Raw genomic sequence first — 21626 nt, forward strand, 5'->3', positions numbered from 1 at the left:
TTGACAGCCCTATAGGTACAAACGTTCAGTTATTTGGGTACACATTTTCAGATTCTTGTACACATGTACCGATTGAGTTTATAGAAACTCTCCACACCACCTTGCAAATAATATTTCTACAACATCTGTTTGTTTCCTGTTTGGCTGCTCCTTGATCTTAGACCCAACCAGCAACAACAACCTTTAACTTCAGTTCCTACTTTATTTAAAGTTTGTTTCTGTAGACATGATTCTTTCTACCAATATGAATGTGTAACTTCACCAACTGTTTGCTGCACAGAACAGAATCAGAAGCATCAATATGTTATTTAGCCTTCTTTGACACAAGCTAGTATGACATGGTTGGTACCAATGGATGCCTTATTTTCATATGATACCAATATCTTCACTCTAGCTACAACCTAAATATCACAAGTTACATTAATGCTTTAAAGAAATTAGTGGCGCTAAAAAAAATTTGCCTTCAAAAGTTATTATCGCATTAACTTTGACAGCCTTAGTTCTTTAATTAAATGTGTGTGTTTACTTTTAGCGACGCTTAAACACCTCAGTGTGGAGTACACCTCTGAGTCAGTGAAACAGTTTTTCTGTGAAGCTGCTGATAAGGAAAACAAACTGTCCAAACCGAATCACCAGACATCAGACAGGAGGAGGGTGTAAAATGTTGAGATGCTCTTTTTAATTGTCAGACTGTGTTTTGAACAGCTCTCTGCCTCCTCACAGCTCAACCTGCCACACACACTAAATTAACCCTGATACTCACTCACTCACTCACTCACTCACTCACTCACTCACTCACTCACTCACTCACTCACTCACTCACTCACTCACTCACTCACTCACTCACTCACTCACTCACTCACTCACTCACTCACTCACTCACTCACTCACTCACTCACTCACTCACTCACTCACTCACACATCCATCAATAAACAGGGTACTGGACAAAACATTTAAAGTTACACTGTGTAGTTTTAAGAAGAAATTTCAAGCTTTTTAAACTCTGTTGTTTAACATCCATGTTCCTATTAGAGCGTTATTTATTTAATAGAATTAATCTGTGTTTGATATCAAAGTGTTAAAGTCAAAATGTTCTTCCTAAAAACCACACAGAGCCGCAGGAAGTGGATGTTTGTTGTTTTTGGTGATGCGGCTCCTGAATGAAGCGGGAGCCCCTCGTTCTCTCGTGCAGGAATTATTCAGTGATGGGGGGAAGAAAAAAAAACCAAAAAACTGAAAAAAACCCTTCCTTTTAGTCCTTCGAGTTATAAATGATCCAAATCAGCTCTTCTTCTCCGCACGCAAACCTGTCCAACCTGAAACAGAGACAGGAAGTGAAACATTAATCACTGCCAAAATAAAAGTAAAATCTGAAATCTGGTCTTTTCACAATGTTGCAGAAAAAGAAACTGAACCAGCTGGATGAAGTGGTCTTAAATAAGTTGTATTACTTTATTATTACAGTTCAAGTGATGTCAGGATCAAGTGATATCAGTGCTTCCACAGGAAGAAAAGGATTGAGTCATGCTGCGTTGCACTGCAATAAAAGCTGGAAGAGAGCATCATTTAGTTCTACCAATAACTAGTCAAAATATCTACAGTGAAAAACTGGATTCATTTGGGGAAAATACAGAAACAAGATTGGTCTGATGCTGGTTAGTGATATCTATTTTTATCAGATGATAATAAACACATAACACAAACATGATCACTTATTATCACCTAACCCTTAAGGAATAGTGACCCACATATGTGTGGGACATTTCACAGTCAGTCAAATCAATCAGTCTAAAAATCAACTTGTAAGTGTTACTTGAAGCCATTTTAAATTACTTTTTGACTTCAAACATATCTTACTGATGACCTCACATATATACTGATAACGATAAATCTGGCGCTGATAGGCTAAGGGGCTGTACACACGCCGCGTTGCGGCGCGCAAGCGTTCCCAAGCGCTTATTTTTCGGGGCACGATGGCTGCGCTCTGAGATAAATAATAATAGTTCAACTTTTGGAACACTGCAGCGCATGTCATGTGACGGGGAACAACCGATCACACCAGCAGCAGATATCTTTTTTTTTTTCCCGTTAATTTCAGTCTACCTAGAGCTTTATGATCTGCTCCACGGACTATTTACTTGCTTCATCCTTTCTGACCGAGGACGTCACAAAATCCAGTTGAAAGGTCAGCTAGACTGACACATACCCCTTTCACACCGAGGACTTGACCTGGGTTGAACCAGGGTTGATTGTGTGTATGAAAGGGTTAACCCGCGTTGATCGACTCCTTTGCGACCCAGGTCGAGTGGTGGGTCGGACCAGGGTCGATTTCTATATGAATGGCACGGACCAGGGTCGCTAACAAACAGGGCGGGACAAACCTATTCGGTTGCAAATGAGGGCGCGCAATCCGTGATGTAATTGTTACAGGTCGCCGTAGCAGTCCGTGATGTAAATGTCACAGGTCGCCGTAGCAGTCCGTGATGTAAATGTCACAGGTCGCCGTAGCAGTCCGTGACGTAACTGTCACAGGTCGCCGTAGCAGTCCGTGACGTAACTGTCACAGGTCGCCGTAGCAGTCCGTGACGTAACTGTCACAGGTCGCCGTAGCAGTCCGTGATGTAACTGTCACAGGTCGCCGTAGCAGTCCGTGATGTAACTGTCAAAGGTCGCCGTGGCTCCAAAACACACAGGGCGACGGCAGCAGGAATGTTTTCAGACACACCGGAGGTGAACAACGGACGAGAACAACGCGGATGTGTGGCGAGACTTTGATGTGCGAGAGCTCCTGACCGTCCGCGATAAGGACGAAAAAAAGCGGTTGATGACGGGACGATGAGAGACAACGTAGTGTAACGTTATACAGACATAACAAAGCTGCTGAATGAGAGAGACATCCGCCGATACGTTACACGGAAACACACCGTGTTAATAACAAGCCGACTACCTCACAGTACCACCAGCTGTACGCGCATCTGTTTTTGAAGCGTGTTTGCACATCTTCTATTTATAACGTTACCCTTTTAACTTTTTATCTTTCAAAATCAATCTGCAAACAGATCCATCTGTCGCCTGTTCTCTTGGTTATAAAGTAACAAACCCAGTACCAGTTCATTACATTATCAAGCAATTATCAAACTAAATGAAATATAAACTCATTTTATCACATCAGGACAAGCTCTTCCATTATCCAATAGGGATGGAATGGTTCAGGTAAAACCCGAACCATTCAGGTTCACTAGTCACGGTTCGGGTTGTGTATGAATCGTTTGGTTAATTTGAAATAAGTTATGAGGCCGATTGTGTATTTTTTTCATGTAGAGTTTGGCTCCCGTTTATTGTCACACTACAAATCAAGGCCTATGAAAGGAGGCTGGGACACGGGTGGACATGGGTCTTGAGGTACGGGGTTTAACACATGCGCGGTGTAACTGAAGCTGTGGTCGTGCGTTGCTATTGGCTCAATTTCGGTGAGTGCAGACCAGATTTTACTGCGCAGGTGTTATACCCCAAAGATATGACGCGTGACCCAACTTCCTTCTCAGTTGGCACAGATGAAGTGGCGAGTGCGGCTGTCAGTCAGATAAGGAAATGGCGAGTAGACACGATAAAGTACAGTTAGAGGATCCACCAGCATCGTTTGGCTCTGCTGTATGGAGCATTACGGATTTAGTGTTACCATGAAAATTATGGAAAAAAGTGGTGGATAAAACGGCGCCTGTGTGAGCACTGTGCAACACGTGTGGTTGATGCTAGCAGCAACACTCCGTGTAGGAAAGAGCAACAATCGTCCCGCAGCATTTAAACAGCCTCTACATGCAGATTCAGACGGGGCAACAAACACAACTACAGAATCGGGGAGGTTTATAGTGAAAGATATGCAGCCTGATGCAGTCGTGGAGGACGCTGGATTTCAGCATATGATTAACGTAACGTTACTTCAGCTGCGCTATAATATTCCCTCTCGCCGACACTTAAGCAACACAGTAATTCCAGCAGCACAATCCCTGTAATGTGTTTTATATTTATTCATTCTTTTTAAATAACACAGTGGCACAGAAATCCAACCGTATTCCTCCAAATACTGCACTTTATGAGTGAAAACTAATCTTTCAATGAAGAGCTGATAATCAGGGAGTTGAGACATACTGTATGTTATAATGTTGTTGTTTTTGAATATAGTTCTGGTTGAGCTTATGCTTCAATTTATGTTGATGGCCTTAGTCTATAATTACATCATATTTATATGAAAATAACAAAGCTGCATTTTTTGTTTGCACTAATGACTGTAGAAGAACTATTCTTTCAATTCAGATTTGACAATGAAGAAGTGTTTATGTTCCTTATGGAAGCCATACTTTTGTTAAGGCAAACATTTGTTAACTTATTTTTGCCAAATAAATGAAAAGCATGTTGAAATCAGAACATGACCTCCTCGCTGTATAAATGTACCGAACCAAACCGAAAACCGTGACCCCAAAACCGTGATATGAACCCAACCGTGATCTTTGTGAACCGTTCCACCCCTACTATCCAATAGTTGCTACATGCACAGCAGAACAACTTTAATAGGTCTACTATATGGAGCAGCTCTTTGCTGGGATGGTGAAGTGAGTGAAATATACATGTCAGTCTTCAGAAGTGTCTATCCGTTTGTAAATGTAGCCTATATTATCATAGTGCTGGTTGCTAGGCGCCGACGCGAGTGGCAGCCTGTCTTAGTAGCTCTCAGTGTTTCTACTTTCTTTGTCTTCTTTTTTGCTACTTTTTCGTTACTTTTAACTTTCTACTGCGCTTAGTTTTTGTCAGTGATAGTATACTGCACACTTTATGTAAATAGTTTCCTTTTTCACAGCCGTCTTATTTAGTTATTATATTTAGTTAGCCTGACAAACGGACATGATCGGACAACGGACGGTGTATTCATTTGAAGCGCTCCTCGCCTTTCGGGACCGAGTAGCAGCGCCACCAAAGGATTTACCTGCTGAGATACGGCGACACAGACGGGGATCAAGAGCCGGTGTGATCGTGAGGGGGAGGAGGGAGAAGGAGAGGAGGAGATTTAAACCCGTCCTGCCTTCAGTGATCATGGGCAATGTGAGATCTCTGGCAAACAAGACGGACGAGCTAGCAGCCCTGGTGAAAGACCAACGGGAATACCGAGAGTCCAGTGTGTTGTGCTCTACGGAGACATGGTTGAAGGGGATTATACCAGACTGCTTAGTGGAACCGGACGGCTTCACGGTGGTGCAAGCTGACAGAGACAAACAGAGCGGTAAAAAGAAAGGCGGAGGGCTTGCTGTCTTTGTGAACTCCAGATGGTGTAATCCCAAACACATCACTGTAAAGGAGCGCATCTGTGCCCCGGACATTGAGCTGCTGGCTGTGAGTTTGAGGCCATATTATCTGCCTCGAGAGTTCTCACACTGCATCATAGTTACTGTTTACATTCAACCGAGTGCTGTGGCGGCGCAGGCGAGTGACGTCATCCACTCCACCGTCGCGGGATTACAGACGAGGCACCCCAGCGCATTCATCATTGTAAATGGTGATTTTAATCATGTGAAGGTCTCCAGAGCCCTGTCGAACTTCACCCAGTATGTGACCTGTAACACCAGACACAATAAGACCCTGGACCTGCTGTATGCCAACATTAAGGAGGCATACAGCGCCACTGTTCTCCCCCCCCCATGGCGGTTCAGGCCACAACCTCATCAGGCTTGTGTCAACATACAAGCCTGTTGTCAGGAGGCAGCCCGCCACCACCAGGACTGTTCAACAGTGGTCAGTGGAAGTTGAGGAGGAGCTGAGGGAGTGTTACAAGTCAACAGACTGGGAGTTGTTTGACAGGGTCCACGGTGAGGACATCGATGGACTCTCCCACTGCATTACAGACTACATTAGGTTCTATGAGGAGAGCATCGTACCCACCAAAAAGGTACGCTGCTTTCCTAACAACAAGCCCTGGATCAATGGGGACATTAAAGCCCTGTTGAACAGGAAGAAGAGGGCGTTCATGGCCGGGGACATTGAAGGGGCCAAGGTTGTCCAGAAGGAGCTGAAGAAGGAGCTGAGGGCGGCCAAGGACACCTACAAAGACAGACTGGAGGGGAGACTACAGGCCGACAGCTCCAGGGAGGTGTGGGGGGGATTCAGGAAGATAACTGGCTACAAACAGCCGAGCCCTGGTGTTGAGGGGACCCAGGAACATGCAAATGAGCTAAACCTGTTTTTCAACAGGTTTGACCAACCAACCCCCATGAGCTCAGCAGGACAGCCTGGGTCCTCACTCACCAACACCGGTGCCCCCCCTCCACACCTCTCCTTCCCCTCCTCCTCCCCCCCCTTCCACACCTCTCCTCCTCCCCGCAGCACCCCCTTCCACACCTCTCCTCCTCCCCCCAGCACCCATCCCCAGGAGGCAGCAGCAGCTTGCCCCCCCCATACCTACCCTGAGGAGCACATCCACAGCATGTCCTTTGCACCTGGAGACATTGCAACATCCACCCTGATCATCACAAGGGGCCAGGTGAGGAAGCAGCTCTCAAAGATCAGCGTGAACAAGGCCAGGGGACCAGGCAACATCAACCCCAGGGTGCTCAAGGTGTGTGCTGGGGAGCTGGCAGCAGTGTTCCAGCATCTCTTCAGCCTCTCCCTGAGGCTGAAGAAGGTTCCCCAGCTCTGGAAGACCTCCTGCATCGTCCCGGTGGCCAAGAAGGGACACCCCAGCACCCCCAATGACTACAGGCCAGTTGCTCTGACATCACACGTCATGAAGATCTTTGAGAGACTGGTTCTGCAGCACCTCAAGCCCCTTGTGAGCGACTTCCGGGACCCCCTGCAGTTTGCATACCAGGAAAACATCGGTGTGGATGATGCCATCACCTACATGCTCCACAGAGCCTACACTCACCTGGAGAGGCCGCACAGCTCTGTAAGAATATTGTTCTTTGACTTCTCCAGTGCCTTCAACACCATCCTGCCACTCCGGCTAGCTGAGAAGCTCTCAGTGATGCAGGTAGATCATGGCCTGGTGGCCTGGATTACGGACTACCTCACCAGCAGACCACAGTATGTCAGACTGCAGGGCAGCCTGTCAGATGTGCTGGTGAGCAACACCGGCGCCCCCCAAGGAACTGTGCTGTCTCCCTTCCTGTTCACCACCTACACCTCCGACTTTCGCTTCCACTCGGGTACATGCCACCTACAGAAGTTCTCCGATGACTCCTCCATCGTCAGCTGCATCACAGATGACAACGAGGAGGAGTACAGAGCCCTGGTGGAGAACTTCATAGGGTGGTGTGATAACAATCACCTCCAGCTCAACATTGGAAAGACCAAGGAGCTGGTGGTGGACTTCCGGCGGAGCACGAGGCCCCCAACTCCCATCACCATCCGAGGGGAGGAGGTGGAGGTGGTGAACACCTACAAGTTCCTGGGAGTACATATGAACAGTAGACTGGACTGGACTGACAACACCGAGGCCCTCTACAGGAAGGGACAGAGCAAACTGTTCTTCCTGAGGAGGCTCAGGTCTTTTAATGTATGCAATAGGCTGCTGCAGATGTTTTACCAGTCTGTAGTAGCCAGTGTTCTCTTTTTTGCTGTGGTATGTTGGGGGGGTAACATGAACACAAGGGATGCCAACAGACTGAACAGGCTGGTGAGGAGGGCTGGCTCTGTGGTTGGATCTGAGCTGGACGGTCTGGAGGTGGTGGCAGAGGGCAGGATGAGGAGGAAGCTGGACGCTATCCTGGAAAACCCCTTCCACCCCCTCCATGATGAGCTAGTCAAGATGAGGAGCACCTTCAGCCACAGACTCATCCCTCCTCGGCACAACACAAAGCGCCTGGGTCAGTCCTTCATGCTGGTAGCCATCAGGCTCCACAACCAAGGCTGACCCCCTTATGACAACTATTAGGACTTTTAAGAAATTTAAACATGCACTATCTGGCGCACTTTACACTCACTTTACACTATACATCCTATATACCACTTTATTGCTGACTGCACATATGTACATATTACATTTATTTATTTATTTATTTATTGTACATACTACATTTATTTATTGACGGACTGTACACACTATGTTCACCCATTCACTCTGTATCTTTTATATCTCTATTATTGTCTTTAGAATTTTTGTATACCTTTACCTCTCCTGTGATTCACTCTGTTTGCTGATGTTGCTGCTTTGACACCTGAATTTCCCTCCGGGGATTAATAAAGGTCCATCTTATCTTATCTTATCTTATAGTAGATGGCAATATGTAGTCTGATATATGATAAATGGGTTCTGTAGACAGAGAGGAAAAAAGGTTCATGTTGATTGATAGATTCTGTAAATCTGTATGTTGTCTGTATATTTTTGCAAACATTACAGCTCCATATGTACAACATAGTTCAACATTTTATAAAGCTAAAAATGCTGTGTGTACTATACGAGTAAGGGTTAAATTAGCAGCAACTGGACTTGGTTTAGGTTCTTGAAGACGTTTCACTTCTCACTATATTTACACTGTATCCCAAAAACATGCAACATTCTGTGACATTTTACATGTTTTTCACACATTGATGATGCCACTATCATTTCCCCTCTCTCTGTAAGCCTCCAGACCTGTAACCCCCCCCCCCCCCCCCCCCCCCCCTCCCTCCCGATTGACTGGCTTGGTATGAATTGACAAAAGGAGGGTTGGATAACTGTGGTCATTGGTGTGAAATGGGTAACAGAGAAATCGAGCAGTAAAGCTACTGTGAGGGATTTACAGTGCTGGAAATGCATTCATCTGTGTTTTGATTGTGTTTAGTTTAGTCAGCGAGGCTTTTACTGCTAAATTACTGCAACTTCATCATCATTGTCATTGCAGCACGCAGGTTTTGGTTGCTTAGTAACGGTAGGCGCGACAGGAGCACAACCAGGACAGACAGACCTGAGAGAGGAAACTAATGTGGCTGACAGTAATGAGTGAGTGTATTTACTGTATCTGAGTGTCATGGCTGCTCCTCGTTTCCAGCGCTGGGCGTTCGGTTGCGGATTTGACTCCTCAGCTGTTCGATGAGTTCAGGGTTCTGTTGCTGCATCTGCTGAGCAAACTGCTGACCTCTGCAAAACAAACCGCACAAAACATCAGACTCCCAGCACTTTATTTATCCTCCAACCGACCGACCACAACATGTCAAATAAATGTCAGTATGATCCCTCTGCTGAGGTACGTACGCCTGGATCAGTCCTGATAAATCTCCGCCAGCTGCAGCGCCTCCAGGGGGCGCCGCACTTCCTCCTAGTCCTCCTGCTAGTCCTCCTGCTAGTCCTCCTCCTAGCCCTCCTCCTAGTCCTCCTCCTAGCCCTCCTCCTAGCCCTCCTCCTAGGCCTCCTGGCATTCCTCCTGGCATTCCTCCTGGCATTCCTCCTGGCATTCCTGCTGGCATTCCTGCTGGCATTCCTGCTGGCATTCCCCCTGGCATTCCTCCTGGCATTCCTCCTGGCATTCCCCCTCCTCCTCCTCCTCCTCCTGGCATCCCACCGTACGCTCCTGACATCATCCCCGACATCCTGGCAAAGAGAGAGAGAGGAGACAGGAAGTTACCCTCAACAAAAACCAGAGAGGAAGAAACTGGCGAGAGAAACTAAAATCAACTTACAGCTGCTGAACCTGAGGATTGTTCATCAGAGAGGATGCCTGCAGGGAGACAGATGTTTAGATATTCAATAAAACTTGATCATGGCTCACTGAGCAGCAGTCAAACAGGATGTACAGCAGAAAAAACAGAAGAAGACGCAGCAACCCTCAGTCACAAGCTGGTCTAACCTCCCACTGCTGAGTATTGTTGTAGTAAACTGCATTATAATGAGGTGTTTCTAATCATTTTGTCCACTTCCATTCTGAGTAGAGCCTGAACCCTACTAGGACTTAGAGGCTGATACCGAAAGATTATTTTAGAATTAAAAAAAACAAAAACATAACAAGGTAAATAATATAATAAACTACAGACTATTATTATTATACCATGCTATACTGTACAATACTAGAAATATTATATTTGATATTCTATGTTATACTGCTGTATTTTACTATGTCATACTATATTACTATTATTAGTCCATTGCACCTTTTACTATATCTTATATCCTATACTATACTATACTATACTGTATCATTATGTTAATATGTTATACTGTCTTACTACATTATATACAACTAGTGCACTGCCTGTTCGAGGCGTGCCCGTTCAGAGAGGGCTTAGCTCCCGGCCGGGAATTGCTGCTTGTAACGTTGTTGAGAACTGCTCATTGGTCGTTGACTCCGGGGAAGAGAGGGAGAGTTTGCTTGAAACGTTGGTACATCCAGCATCCAGCAGCCCGCTGCAGACGCCTCAGTCCGCTGCATAACCATGAAGACCCGCTCCCGCAGCTGCACAGCACTGTTTGCTTGTTTATTCAAAGTTTATTAATATTGAACATGTCACGTGTCCAAAAAACTCGCCGTATGGGACCCCCGTGGCGGGGTATGTCTGATGACACTCACGACCCTAGCCGATGTGTCAAACATACATCAAGCTTCAGTATTACTACTTAATCACATTATATATTATTCTGGTGTACCTGTTTAAATGTATACTAGACCCGCTGCTATTAACATCACTAAGTCACTTTACCTAACTTTAAATTGCTCTTGTATAGTTTCTATTTCTACTCTTATTCTAGCTGGATCTACGTCTTACTATTAGAATATTACTTCCCTATTTATCTGTTCTTATTTCTGTCTTTGTGCTGCTGCAACAACCACATTTCCCCTTTAGGGATCAATAAAAGGTTTATTGTATCTTATCTTACAGACTAATCCACCAGCTGATTTATGTGTTGTGCTTTCTAATAACACCCTCCTTTCTGCTTCATGTATTTTCAATGATGGTGACAGATGAAGAGAAACAGAGCGTGGGCTCTCACCATGTTCATGAAGCCGGGGTTACTGAGCAGACCGGCCAGATCTACTCCGCCCATCCCTGCTGTCTGACAGAGAGAGAGAGAGAGAGAGAGAGAGAGAGAGAGAGAGAGAGAGAGAGAGAGAGAGAGAGAGAGAGAGAGAGAGAGAGAGAGAGAGAGAGAGAGAGAGAGAGAGAGAGAGAGAGAGAGAGAGAGAGAGAGAGAGAGAGAGAGAGAGAGAGAGAGAGAGAGAGAGAGAGAGATAAAGACAGGCTTGTCACTACATCACTGGTCTGAAAAACCTTCTTCTGTTCTGTTCTTACTGGACTGGACGTTTCCATCTTCTCCTCCGCAATCTTCAGGTTGGTTTTGTAGGTGTCGTTGTCGGGGTCGAGCTCCAGAGCTTTCTTATAGTAACTAGCTGCTTCTGTGTGTTTGTTGAGGCTGGCCAGAGCCAAACTGAAACACAATGAGATGAAAATGAGAACACATCAGGACTTTAATCGAGACACTCGCCTCTATAAAATATCAACCAATTAATCATTCCTTCTGTTGCTCTAAGTTGAAAGCACACAACGCCTCAGTGTGATGTCTTCTGACAAAGGTATCTCATTTTTTATTTTCTAAAGCTGGGTTTATAGTCGCCGTAGTGTCCCCAGCGCGAGGGCGTGTGAGCCAAAAATGACATCATCACGTATTGTGCAAATGTGTGTAAAGTGCAAAGGCTCCACAAGGCTGTTGCAGCCCTTGGTCGTGCACCTCAGAATTTTTGGAACTGGGCACCTGCTGCACACGTGGGGCTTTTCAGACATGATAAGATAAAAGCAAATAACTTAAAGGGGAACACCACCTAAATTAAGAATTCCAATATGTTATTCCCATGGCCGAGGAAAGTTCGATCAATACGTGTGAACATGAACTCCTCTCTCTCAAAGCCAGAAACCAGAGAAGTAAGTCTCAAAACTTGTGATGTCATAGGGTATAAAGTTTGGAGCTGCTCCATAGACAATGAATGGGAGACTGACTTTGTGTTGTTTTCTTTTTTATACCCAAATGAGCTTTATTCTATTGTAGAGTTGTCAGTTGTGAAACAGAACATGTTCCCATATACTCAGAACATTCCCCTGGCTGCTCTCAGTGTCATCTAGAACATCTCTCCCAATTCATCGTCTATGGAGCGGTTCCACACTTCATACCCTATGACATCACAAGTTTGAGTTTTAGCACTCTGGCTTTTGGATTTGGGAGAGAGTTGTTCATATTAACTAAAATTTCTTTGACTGTCTTAGACCATAGGAATAACATGTATACATTTTGAAAATGGATGTAGTTCCCCTTTAAATTAAGAAATAAAATCATGAATTAGAAAGACGGCTAAATTCTTTAAAAACAGAAGAGCTTAGAAATCTACATTTGAGTAAATATTTATACTGTATTATAATATTACTGAATTGTTTACAGGATAATAAACCTTTCAACCTTCATTTCATTATAATACATTTAATACTTGATTCCTTTCTGTACAGGGATTGCATAAAACGCAATAAAATATGTCCATGCATATGAGATATGAGATTACAGTTAATTAACATTCCTCCCCGGCAATGAGGAGTTTGGTTTATGGCGTTTTGCCGGCAACACTTGTTGACTTCTTGCCTCTTCACAGAATATTTTGTTTGTATGCCCTCTGGCGTTTCGGAGAATATTGCAACGAACAATGCGTTGAGCATTTACGCCTTCGTGCGTGCTCGTAGCATGTGCGCTATCTCTGGAGGCCCGCACCACGGTGCCTCGTGCGAGTATAAACAAACCTTAATGCAGAGAATGTGGCCTATAGACTTCCAGATATTATTATACCTCAGCCATTATCTTTTATCTTGTACACTTTTACAGCTGCTAGAGGACAGAAGGAGATTTACAGCCAACTGAGGAAGTAAGCTTGAAAACAGCTGCTGCATTTCAGGAGTACAGAAGCTGTAAAACACTGAGTTTATTCAGAGGGTAGCAGTAGTTTTCTTACCCCATCCTCCCGTAGGCTTTACTGTAGTTTGGGTCGATGCGGATGGCCTGTTCACAGTCCTGCACCGCTCCAGCATAGTTCCCTAGTTTACTGTACGCTGCAGCCCTGCACACACACACAAAACACCACATCAACTCCTCAACTTTGCATTCACTTCAAGAGGTTTTTTTTTGTACATTTTTTTTTAATACAAGAATAAAACAAAATGATGAGGAAAAACGTCATTCAGGTGTAAATGCACATTGAAAACACTTCAATCATATCACATCTGGAAGTGGATTGCAAGTGTGATGATGATCTGCTCATTCATTATTCTCTTCTCAAGTCCACACAAACACCTCTACACTAGCCTACCTTGTCTTATCCAGATGTATTCGCCCATTTTCAGTGTACTGAGGCAGTCCAAGCTGCTCGCTACCATTTGCAAAATAATTGAGGACCCTGATGTTGTCTGGTAAATAAGTAAGTAGTGGCTGGATGATCCTGAGTTGTGGTTCATATTTGCCGCCTTGGATTACAATGCAAACTGTGCCTCTAAATTACATTAAAGCCCCTTTTCCATACACATGTGCTGGCTTGGTTTGACTCGGTGCATCATCCCAGCATGGCTGGATTTGGATCTCCATTACAACAGGACTACCCGCTTGAAGGTGTGTGTAACCATGGCTGTTACTAGTGGTCATATAAGCGGCTGTAAAATGGTGGATAAACACATTTCATTTCCTATATTCTTCACAATAAAAGTCCCCAGTTATTTTTGCTGCTTGTACTCTTCCTCCCTGCAGTATTAGTAGTTTTAGCGAAGAATAGGGCTCCGCTAATTTGGTGATAAACAAATTTAATTTCCTATACATTTTTCACAATAAAAGTCCCGCGTTGTATTTGCTGCTTGTACTCTTCCTCCCTGCAGTATTAGTAGTTTTTTTTTTTTTTGTAAATAATTTTTATTGATTTTCAAAGATTTTATCCCACAAAAATAATAGATACAAAACATGTATAAATCAAACAAAGTATTAGTAGTTTCAAAGGAGAATAGCCGCTAACAAAGTTCTGCTATTTCGGTGATAAACGCATTTAATTTCCTATGAATTCTTCACAATAAAAGCCCCCCGTTATTTTGTTATTTAAAAGCTTTTGTTATAAAGCAGCAAAATAAGGAAAAGTTGGGTTTTCATAAGCAGCAACTTAATGCCACTATAGTACAGCGGAAAGCGAAACCGTAAAATAAATATAATAATAATAATAATAATAATAATAATAATCATCTTTATTTATATAGCAAAAAGTAAAGTGCTTTACAATAAAAACAGAACACATTTAAAACAGGGATATCAAAAGGTACTAAAATAGCCAATAACTAAACACATAAAAACCTAAAGGGTAAAACAAGTAAAATGTCATAAAACATAAATAAAATCAGAGAAAAGCCATTCTAAAAAAGTGAGTTTTTAAAAGTGATTTAAAAGACGCGACAGAGTTTGCAGCCCTGTGGGTTGTTCCATAGTCTAGGTGCCCTGACTGCAAAGGCTCGGTCACCTTTGTGTATTAATCTGAACTTTGGAACCACAAGGTATGACGCGTTTGAGGATCCCAGAGTGCTGAAAGGGTTATAGGGCAATAATAGATCCGCTAAATAACTTGGGGCGAGGTCTCTCAGGGCATTGTAATCAGTAATATTTTAAAATCAATTCTAAAAGCAACAGGAAGCCAGGATCGGTGAAATGTGGTCATGTTTCCTTATTTGGATCAAAATCCTAGCTGCAGAGTTTTGAATGAGCTGGAGGCGGGAGAGGGATTTTTTGCTGATGCCAGGGAGCAAGGAATTACAGTAATCTAATCTACTAGTTATGAAGGCGTGAATTATGGTTTCCAGGTTTTTGGGAGAAAGAGATGGTCTAATCCTTGAAATGTTTCTGAGATGATGAAAGCAGGATTGAATCAATGATTTATCATGTTTGTCTAAGCTGAGGTTTTGATCAAAAATGACACCAAGATGTCTGCAATGCTGTGTTGTTGAATGGGACAGAGAACCAAGACTGTGTGATATAGAAAGCAGATATCTGAAAGTATAAACAGGGAAGCAGGAGAGAAGCTAAACTTCGAACCACAGAGGTTCAGTTAGAGGCTACAGAGTTGAACACACAACGTCTTTCTATCTGGTCTCCTGCACAGACATGAGTTGAGTCTCACAACAACACTCTTGTTTGAGGGGGAAAAGGGGGGGTTTTCACGGGTTGGCCGCGGTCGGTTAGACGTCACCGCAACCCACTTGGAGGTGGGTCGGGCCCACTATGGCCCGACTCCAAAGATGGTCCATCATATGGTCTGACATATACAGATATTTTTAAAAAAGGATATTTTCCTCTACATTTTGGTCTCTTGTCCATGCAAACAGAGTTTTGGGTCACAAGAACGGATATTTTCGAAAACGCCTTCTAAGGTGCAGATTTTTTGAAAACTCTGGTTACTTTGTGTCGGTGTGGATGCGTAAAACTGAGGGGGTGGGGGGATGTCAACTTGATGAGTTGATGACAGCAGAGTGATGGCAGGAATCCCAGCCCCCCACCAACAATAACCTTTATCCAACTGACTAATGAAGCCGAAGGAAAGGGAATGAGAAGGGTGGTGACGATTCCTTGACCCTTAACTTGTGGTGACATGTAAATATTACGGTGAGCAGTCATTTCTGCGTTTGAGTTTCATTTTGTAAAATGAAGGTCGTGTAGACAGATTTTAGTTTTAAACAGAGGGTTTAAAAATATCTGTATACACGTAGACAGGTCCTAATACAGATTAAACTAAGATACTAAAGAAACAAGGCAAAAGTGAGCATGGCTTATATACCCCCGCTCACCGCTTGACCCCTACTAAAGTAGGACCAAAGGTTTTGCCCTTTTGGAACTAATGGAATTAATGGGCATTGACTAATTAGCTAATGGGCACCCTGGACTTCTAACCCTCAAAAGGCACAACTAGACCACACTGTCAACCATCAGACCAAATTTGAAGTTCCTAAGTTAAATAGTTTCTGAGTTCTGCTCATGAAATGAAAGTGTGACACACGAACGAACGGACGGACGGACGGACGGACATGCGATGTGCTATATACCCCCGACTACGTTGTCGCGGGGGTATAAAAAGGACTCAAACTATTAGACGTGAAGACAGGGTGCATCAGTTTGTTCTAAACATTTAAACACCTTAAATTGAAGCGTGTGATGAGAGAGTCCTGACGGCACACTGACCTGTTGCAGTAATAGACGGCGTTCTGAGGGTTGATGGCGATGGCCTTTGAGTAAAACTCAACAGCAGCTGCAAAGTTCTCCACTTTCATTTGGTCGTTGCCTGCAGATCAAACCATATCACCTCATTATTGACAGATAAAGTCCAGAAAAGAGACAACAACAGCCACTTTAAAAGATACTGATCATCTTCCTCCTCGTCGGCGTCTCACCATCAGTTTTGAGCGTCTCGGCCTCGTCTCTCAGTTCCTCAGTGAGGGAGTTCAGAGGTTGTGGGGGAGCCGAGTTGTTGTTGACATGCGACTCAGCCGGAAGCTGAAACACACACAAACACTGTAAGTCAGACCTCGCCGCCTCAAAATACTTCATCATGTCTTCAAAAATGTCACAATAACACCTCCAACAAGACCTACAGCTGTCCTGGTTTTATCCTTAAAAACGTATCGTTCGATTTTACATGTCAAAGTCACAAAGGCTTGTTTACCTCGTCTGTGGCTGAGGCAAAGATCTCCGGTAACGTCATGGGGACGGCGAGGGTCTGGTCGTCAGTCGAAATTTCAAACGCTGTCTCCAAACACTGAACAGCAACTGCAGAACAACAAACTCAATTTATAAACGCTCTAAGGAAACTATGATGAGTCCAATGAGTTATTCATCAAGTAAAAATACCATAACAACACTTGATGGTTACGTCTTCACGAGTGGTTTGTCTCCATTTTAACTTAAATCTGGGCTTTTTGGCAGCAAAATAACACTTAGTTGAATCTGGGGGCAGATGGGACACAATTTATATCACAAAAATGATCACAGCTATGGATGTCTTGACTCAACACAGTGTCGCTCTCAATGATGGCCCAGTTGTTTTTAACTATGCATTTGATCTGTTCAGCATGAGTACTGAATGTCGTGATGATCGTGTGATTGCTTCCCATTGGTTGTTGATACCATATACTGTAGGTGAGGCCACATCCGCCTGGTCTGTTTGTTTGTAAGCCCTGACGAAGACATCTCTTCCTTGTTGCTACTTTTTTGATATTTTGGAGTGGCTGGATTGCCTTCCTGTTTATCCTGATTTTTTCCCCTGTCTTCCAAGAGCACCCGACACGTTTTGCCTTACGATTGAACACACCGAGCAACTAGTTATCTCTCTTTCCAGGGATAGTTTGGGTGTTTTGAAGTGGGGTTGTATGAGGTACTTATCCATAATCAGTTTAGATAACTGTCGGCACGCCCGCAGTTTGGAGAAACAGACAGGAGTTACCGCACGGAAGCAAAGCAATGTACTGCTGTGGACGATAGCAGCAGCAAAGTGTATTTTAGACACCTAAAAGAAAGGCCCACCTTAAAAAATCAATTATCAGTTTATGTGTAGCTATATTTAGAATATTTTCACCACTTTACCTTGCTGTCAGACAGCCATTTTTTACGGGGAACTGAAGCTGTTGTGTCCATACGGCCGGCAGCAAAAGGTATTTTACCCACCTAAAAGAAAGGCCCTCCTCAATTTCAGTTGAAGTGTACGTTATATCTAGAATATTTTCACTGGCTTACCTTGCCGTCCGACAGATATTCAGTCTGTGTTTCCAACGGGGAACTGAAGCCGTTATCTATGCTCCCACCAAAGCAACCACACTCAATTGAAAAAATTAATTATCCTTAGGGCTGTCAAAGTTAACGCGATAATAATGCGTTAACACAAATGCATTTTAGCGCCACTAATTTCTTTAACGCAACTTGCCATTTTTAATTAACCTCTTCAGATTCTGACGGGCCGCTGGAGGTTGTAGCAGACAACCATTGTCATACTAGCTTGACACGAAGGAGGTTAAATAACGCTCCAAACTTACGCTAAATTTTGGCAAGGAAAAAAAACGCCATAGCCATTTTCAAAGGAGTCCCTTGACCTCTGACCTCAGGATGTGGATGAAATTACGTCATAGTCAAGTCAGCACACTGACAGCTGTTGTTTCCTGTTGGGCTGCAGTTTGCCATGTTATGATTTTCGCACATTTTGTTTTTTATACTAAATGCAGTACCTGTGAGGGTTTCTGGACACTATTTCTCATTGTTTTGTGTTGTTTATTGATTTCCAATAATAAATATATACATACAATTGCGTAAAGCAGCATATTTGACATACAGATACTAGACAAATCTCCCTTTAAAGTACATTTCAAACAAATAAAAAATGTGCGATTAATCGCGATTAACTATGGACAATCATGTGATTAATCGCAATTAAATATTTTAATCGATTGACAGATCAGTAACTTTACGTGGCAAAAAACAGGAGTTGCTGGATTGTGTTATTGCGTGACTCTCGTTAATTTGGATTCACCAAAGTCACACAATAGCACAAACAAACTAACCAATTTCAGCGGTGACCTGCAACCCCCCGTGTTCTGCGAGGTAAAATTACATTTTTTTTTTCAATGGAGTCTGGTGGCTCTGGTAAGAGCATAGATGGATGCAACAGCTTCAGTTCCTCGTCGGAAAGGGCTGTCTGACAGCAAGGTAAAGTGGTGAAAATATTCTAAATATAGCGTACACTTAAACTGATATTGATTTGTTTAGGTTAGCATTTCTTTTAGGTGACCTAAATCTGTTTTGCTGCTGCTCCCGTTCACAGCAGTACATTGCTTTGCTTCCATGTAGTAACTCCTGTCTGTTTCTCCAAACTGGGGCGTGCTGACCGTCATCTACTGTAGGTAATACACTGACTATGGATAAATACCTCATACAACCCCACTCCAAACACCCAAACTATCCCTTTAATATTGATTATCTGCTGATACAAAGTCTGAACTGATACTTATATTTACTTAAATGTTGATTGAATATGTTTCCAACACGTTGAAATTACAGCTGTAGATACTAAACTTACTTTTGACAAGCTACTTGTACCAAATACTGACAGTCCTGATTCAAAAATATGAAGTTGATCAGTTTAAGTTATTGATCTGAGATGAATGAAAGTTTAACTGGGAGAATGTGACTCCTGAAACTTACTTGAGATCAGCTGATGATTTTATTTGAGAAGAAGTCTCACTCTGTTTCTGTAGTTCCAACAACTCTTATCCACTCTGAATCAAGTATGCTAATGATCAAATCTCACCAACATCAACACCTATTCGTGAACAGGTGGTATTCATCACGTTGAAATTAACTATTTACAACCCGTTTTTGTGTGCGCTGCTGTTTCCAGTCGTGTATCCTATCCCTGCTTCCTGTTGCATGAGGAGGACTCACCTTCCAGACTCTCCTGGGCGCCTGAGGTCAGATTCCCTGACTTGACTTGATCATGGAGGAACTGGAGGATGGAGAAAGCGAGACGCTTGTTGTCTGTCATGGTGGCAGAGGTTCAGACCTCTCTGTGGTCACTGAGGGAGAGAGACCCTGAAAATAACAGCAACGAGAAGAAGGAACGTCATCTAGCTAGCCAAGTTATTAAGTCATGTCATTATGTCTCTTACTTATAAACTTAGTGTTAAATCAGATGTACCTCCTTCCGGTGGTGGAATGTAACTAAGTATATTAACTACACATTCTGTGGCTGTACTTTACTTGAGTATTTCCATTTGATGCAACTGTATACTTCTACTCCACTACATCTCAGAGGGAGATATTGTACTTTTTACTCCACTACAAAAAATCTGTCTGACAGCTTTAGTTACTTTACAGTTTTTATCCCTTCCTGTCCAGAGAAAACCATGTATCTCCAGATGTGTTGATTTTGAATGTGTGTAATAAATTGAAGGATGAAAGATTAATAAACTCTTTAAAAAGCCTCTTGGATCAGCTGGAAAATGCATGGTCACACAGCTGAAAAACAGGGCTGTTTTTCTGAGCTTTTTAGAGATACGCGGTTCTCACATGACAGCATGATGATCTTATAGAACATGATGCATTACTGTAGCTTAAACTACGCAACAGTATATAAAGGAGTTAAAATTAGCACAACCATGAACATCTACAGCAGTAAAATGAAACACACACATTAATTCAGCAGTAATATTAATCCAGAAACACAGTATATAGTTAATATTAAAACACAGAGTTTAGAGTTGATTTAAATCAGTGCTTCAACTACATTATACTGCACAATGACTTGAGTATTTGTTCTTTTCATACTTTAAGGACATTTGGCTGATACATACTTTTGCTTCTATACGCTTTTCAATGCAGGACTTTTACTTGTAGTGGAGTATTTTGGTGTTAGTACTTTTACTTCAGTAAAGGATCCAAATACTTCTTCCACCAAAGTGTGACACACAGAAGCACTCTGTTGTTACACTCAGTTTAGCCCTTTAGCTCCCTTTAGCATCAGCTGGTAGAATCTTCTAGAACCTCGGGCATGACTGTCTTAGTGATGCTAACAGCTGCCAGCTAACATTAGCCATCTTAGCTAACATTAGCCATGTTGGTATATGAAACAGTACGATAGGAAGCAGACAACTAACGGTAGCTAGTTGTGTGTCAAAGCTAAGATGCGTTTCAGATCACCACTGAGAGGTCACTCTCAACTTGACATCATTTCCCATAAACTAACGCTAAGTTAGCAGGTTGCTTTTAGCTTAGCATGCTGCTAGCATGGCAACCAGAGAGCCAGGAGGCAGTGTTTCCTTTGGATGTTTTAAGAGTGGACCGTTGTGCTTTACGATCGGTTCACGTCTGTGTACCGTTACTTAAAATAACGTTTGTATAGGAATCCCATATGAACATCGTGTGTGTTTAACGCTGCCTGGTGTATGGACAACAGAGAGTAAGTGTCAGAGTGAGATGTAGTAGCCTGGTGGAAGCTTCTATAGTTTAGGTCAATTGGGCATTGAGTTGGCTCATCGGACAGCACATGATCTCAACACAATGTCACTAAACGTGTGATTTGTCATTGACGCCAGACGCTACTGCTCATGAACGTGCTAACAATGGGCCAACCTGCTACTACCAGCTCATAATAATACTACTAGTAGGAGTGCTACTTGGTGCATGCTACGTGTGCCGAATGGAAGAGTGGTTGCTGGTTCATTACATGACTCAACTGTTGTCCTAACAGGCGTGCGGGTTTAGTGAGCAGCGAGGCCGTGGTGGTGCTGCTGGACTGACAGCGTTGTGAACGCGGTTTGGCGTGACGTGATCTCCGAACCACCACGGCACGATGCTAACGGCTAGCTAGCTTGCTAGCTGCTGACACCCCGTTGAGTCCAGCGGTGTTACCGGATATATCAAACATGTCATGCTTCCTCATCTGACACCAACACACAATACTGTGTACATCCTACCAGCTGTCTCTGGGTTCCAGGTGAGGATTAGTCCGGTACCGGGTAAAGTGACGTCGGCTCCGCTCCTTCGAGTAACCCTAGCCGTCATTCAGCTAGCTAACTAGTTTGGCGCGGAGTTATGTCGTCATGCAGAGGCGCCGGGGTGGTGGTGGAAGTT

At 43.4% G+C, this 21626-nt stretch overlaps 1 protein-coding gene across 6 annotated transcripts; it reads right to left on the reverse strand.

Annotated features, from left to right (window-relative positions):
• Window positions 1–650: 650 nt before the first annotated feature.
• Window positions 651–21626, reverse strand: sgta (small glutamine-rich tetratricopeptide repeat (TPR)-containing, alpha). 6 transcript variants are annotated; one of them, XM_037768987.1, is made up of 13 exons: window positions 21470–21626; window positions 19440–19586; window positions 16675–16778; window positions 16403–16505; window positions 16194–16293; window positions 12949–13053; window positions 11252–11387; window positions 10953–11015; window positions 9647–9684; window positions 9222–9557; window positions 8984–9107; window positions 900–1317; window positions 651–782 (listed from the first exon to the last, which is right to left on the reverse strand). In XM_037768987.1, exons 2-11 carry the CDS (start codon window positions 19537–19539, stop codon window positions 8996–8998), a joined length of 1197 nt encoding a protein of 398 aa, XP_037624915.1. In that variant the 5' UTR covers window positions 19540–19586; window positions 21470–21626; the 3' UTR covers window positions 651–782; window positions 900–1317; window positions 8984–8995. The 6 variants fall into 6 exon arrangements, with proteins under 6 accessions (XP_037624915.1, XP_037624916.1, XP_037624913.1 ...); XM_037768988.1 differs by having other exon boundaries at window positions 651–790; XM_037768985.1 differs by having other exon boundaries at window positions 651–798.

This window comes from Sebastes umbrosus, chromosome 5 (genome assembly GCF_015220745.1).
Source record: "Sebastes umbrosus isolate fSebUmb1 chromosome 5, fSebUmb1.pri, whole genome shotgun sequence".
NCBI classification, from domain to species: domain Eukaryota; kingdom Metazoa; phylum Chordata; class Actinopteri; order Perciformes; family Sebastidae; genus Sebastes; species Sebastes umbrosus.

Coding starts and splice junctions, on each gene's coding strand:
- sgta (XM_037768987.1), bottom strand. CDS start 19,539: ATGACAGACAACAAGCGTCTCGCTTTCTCCATCCTCCAGTTCCTCCAT. Junction 16,779..19,439: donor CGCCCAGGAGAGTCTGGAAG/GTGAGTCCTCCT, acceptor GTTGTTCTGCAG/TTGCTGTTCAGTGTTTGGAG. Junction 11,388..12,948: donor AAAGCCTACGGGAGGATGGG/GTAAGAAAACTA, acceptor ATTGTGTTTCAG/TTTGGCTCTGGCCAGCCTCA.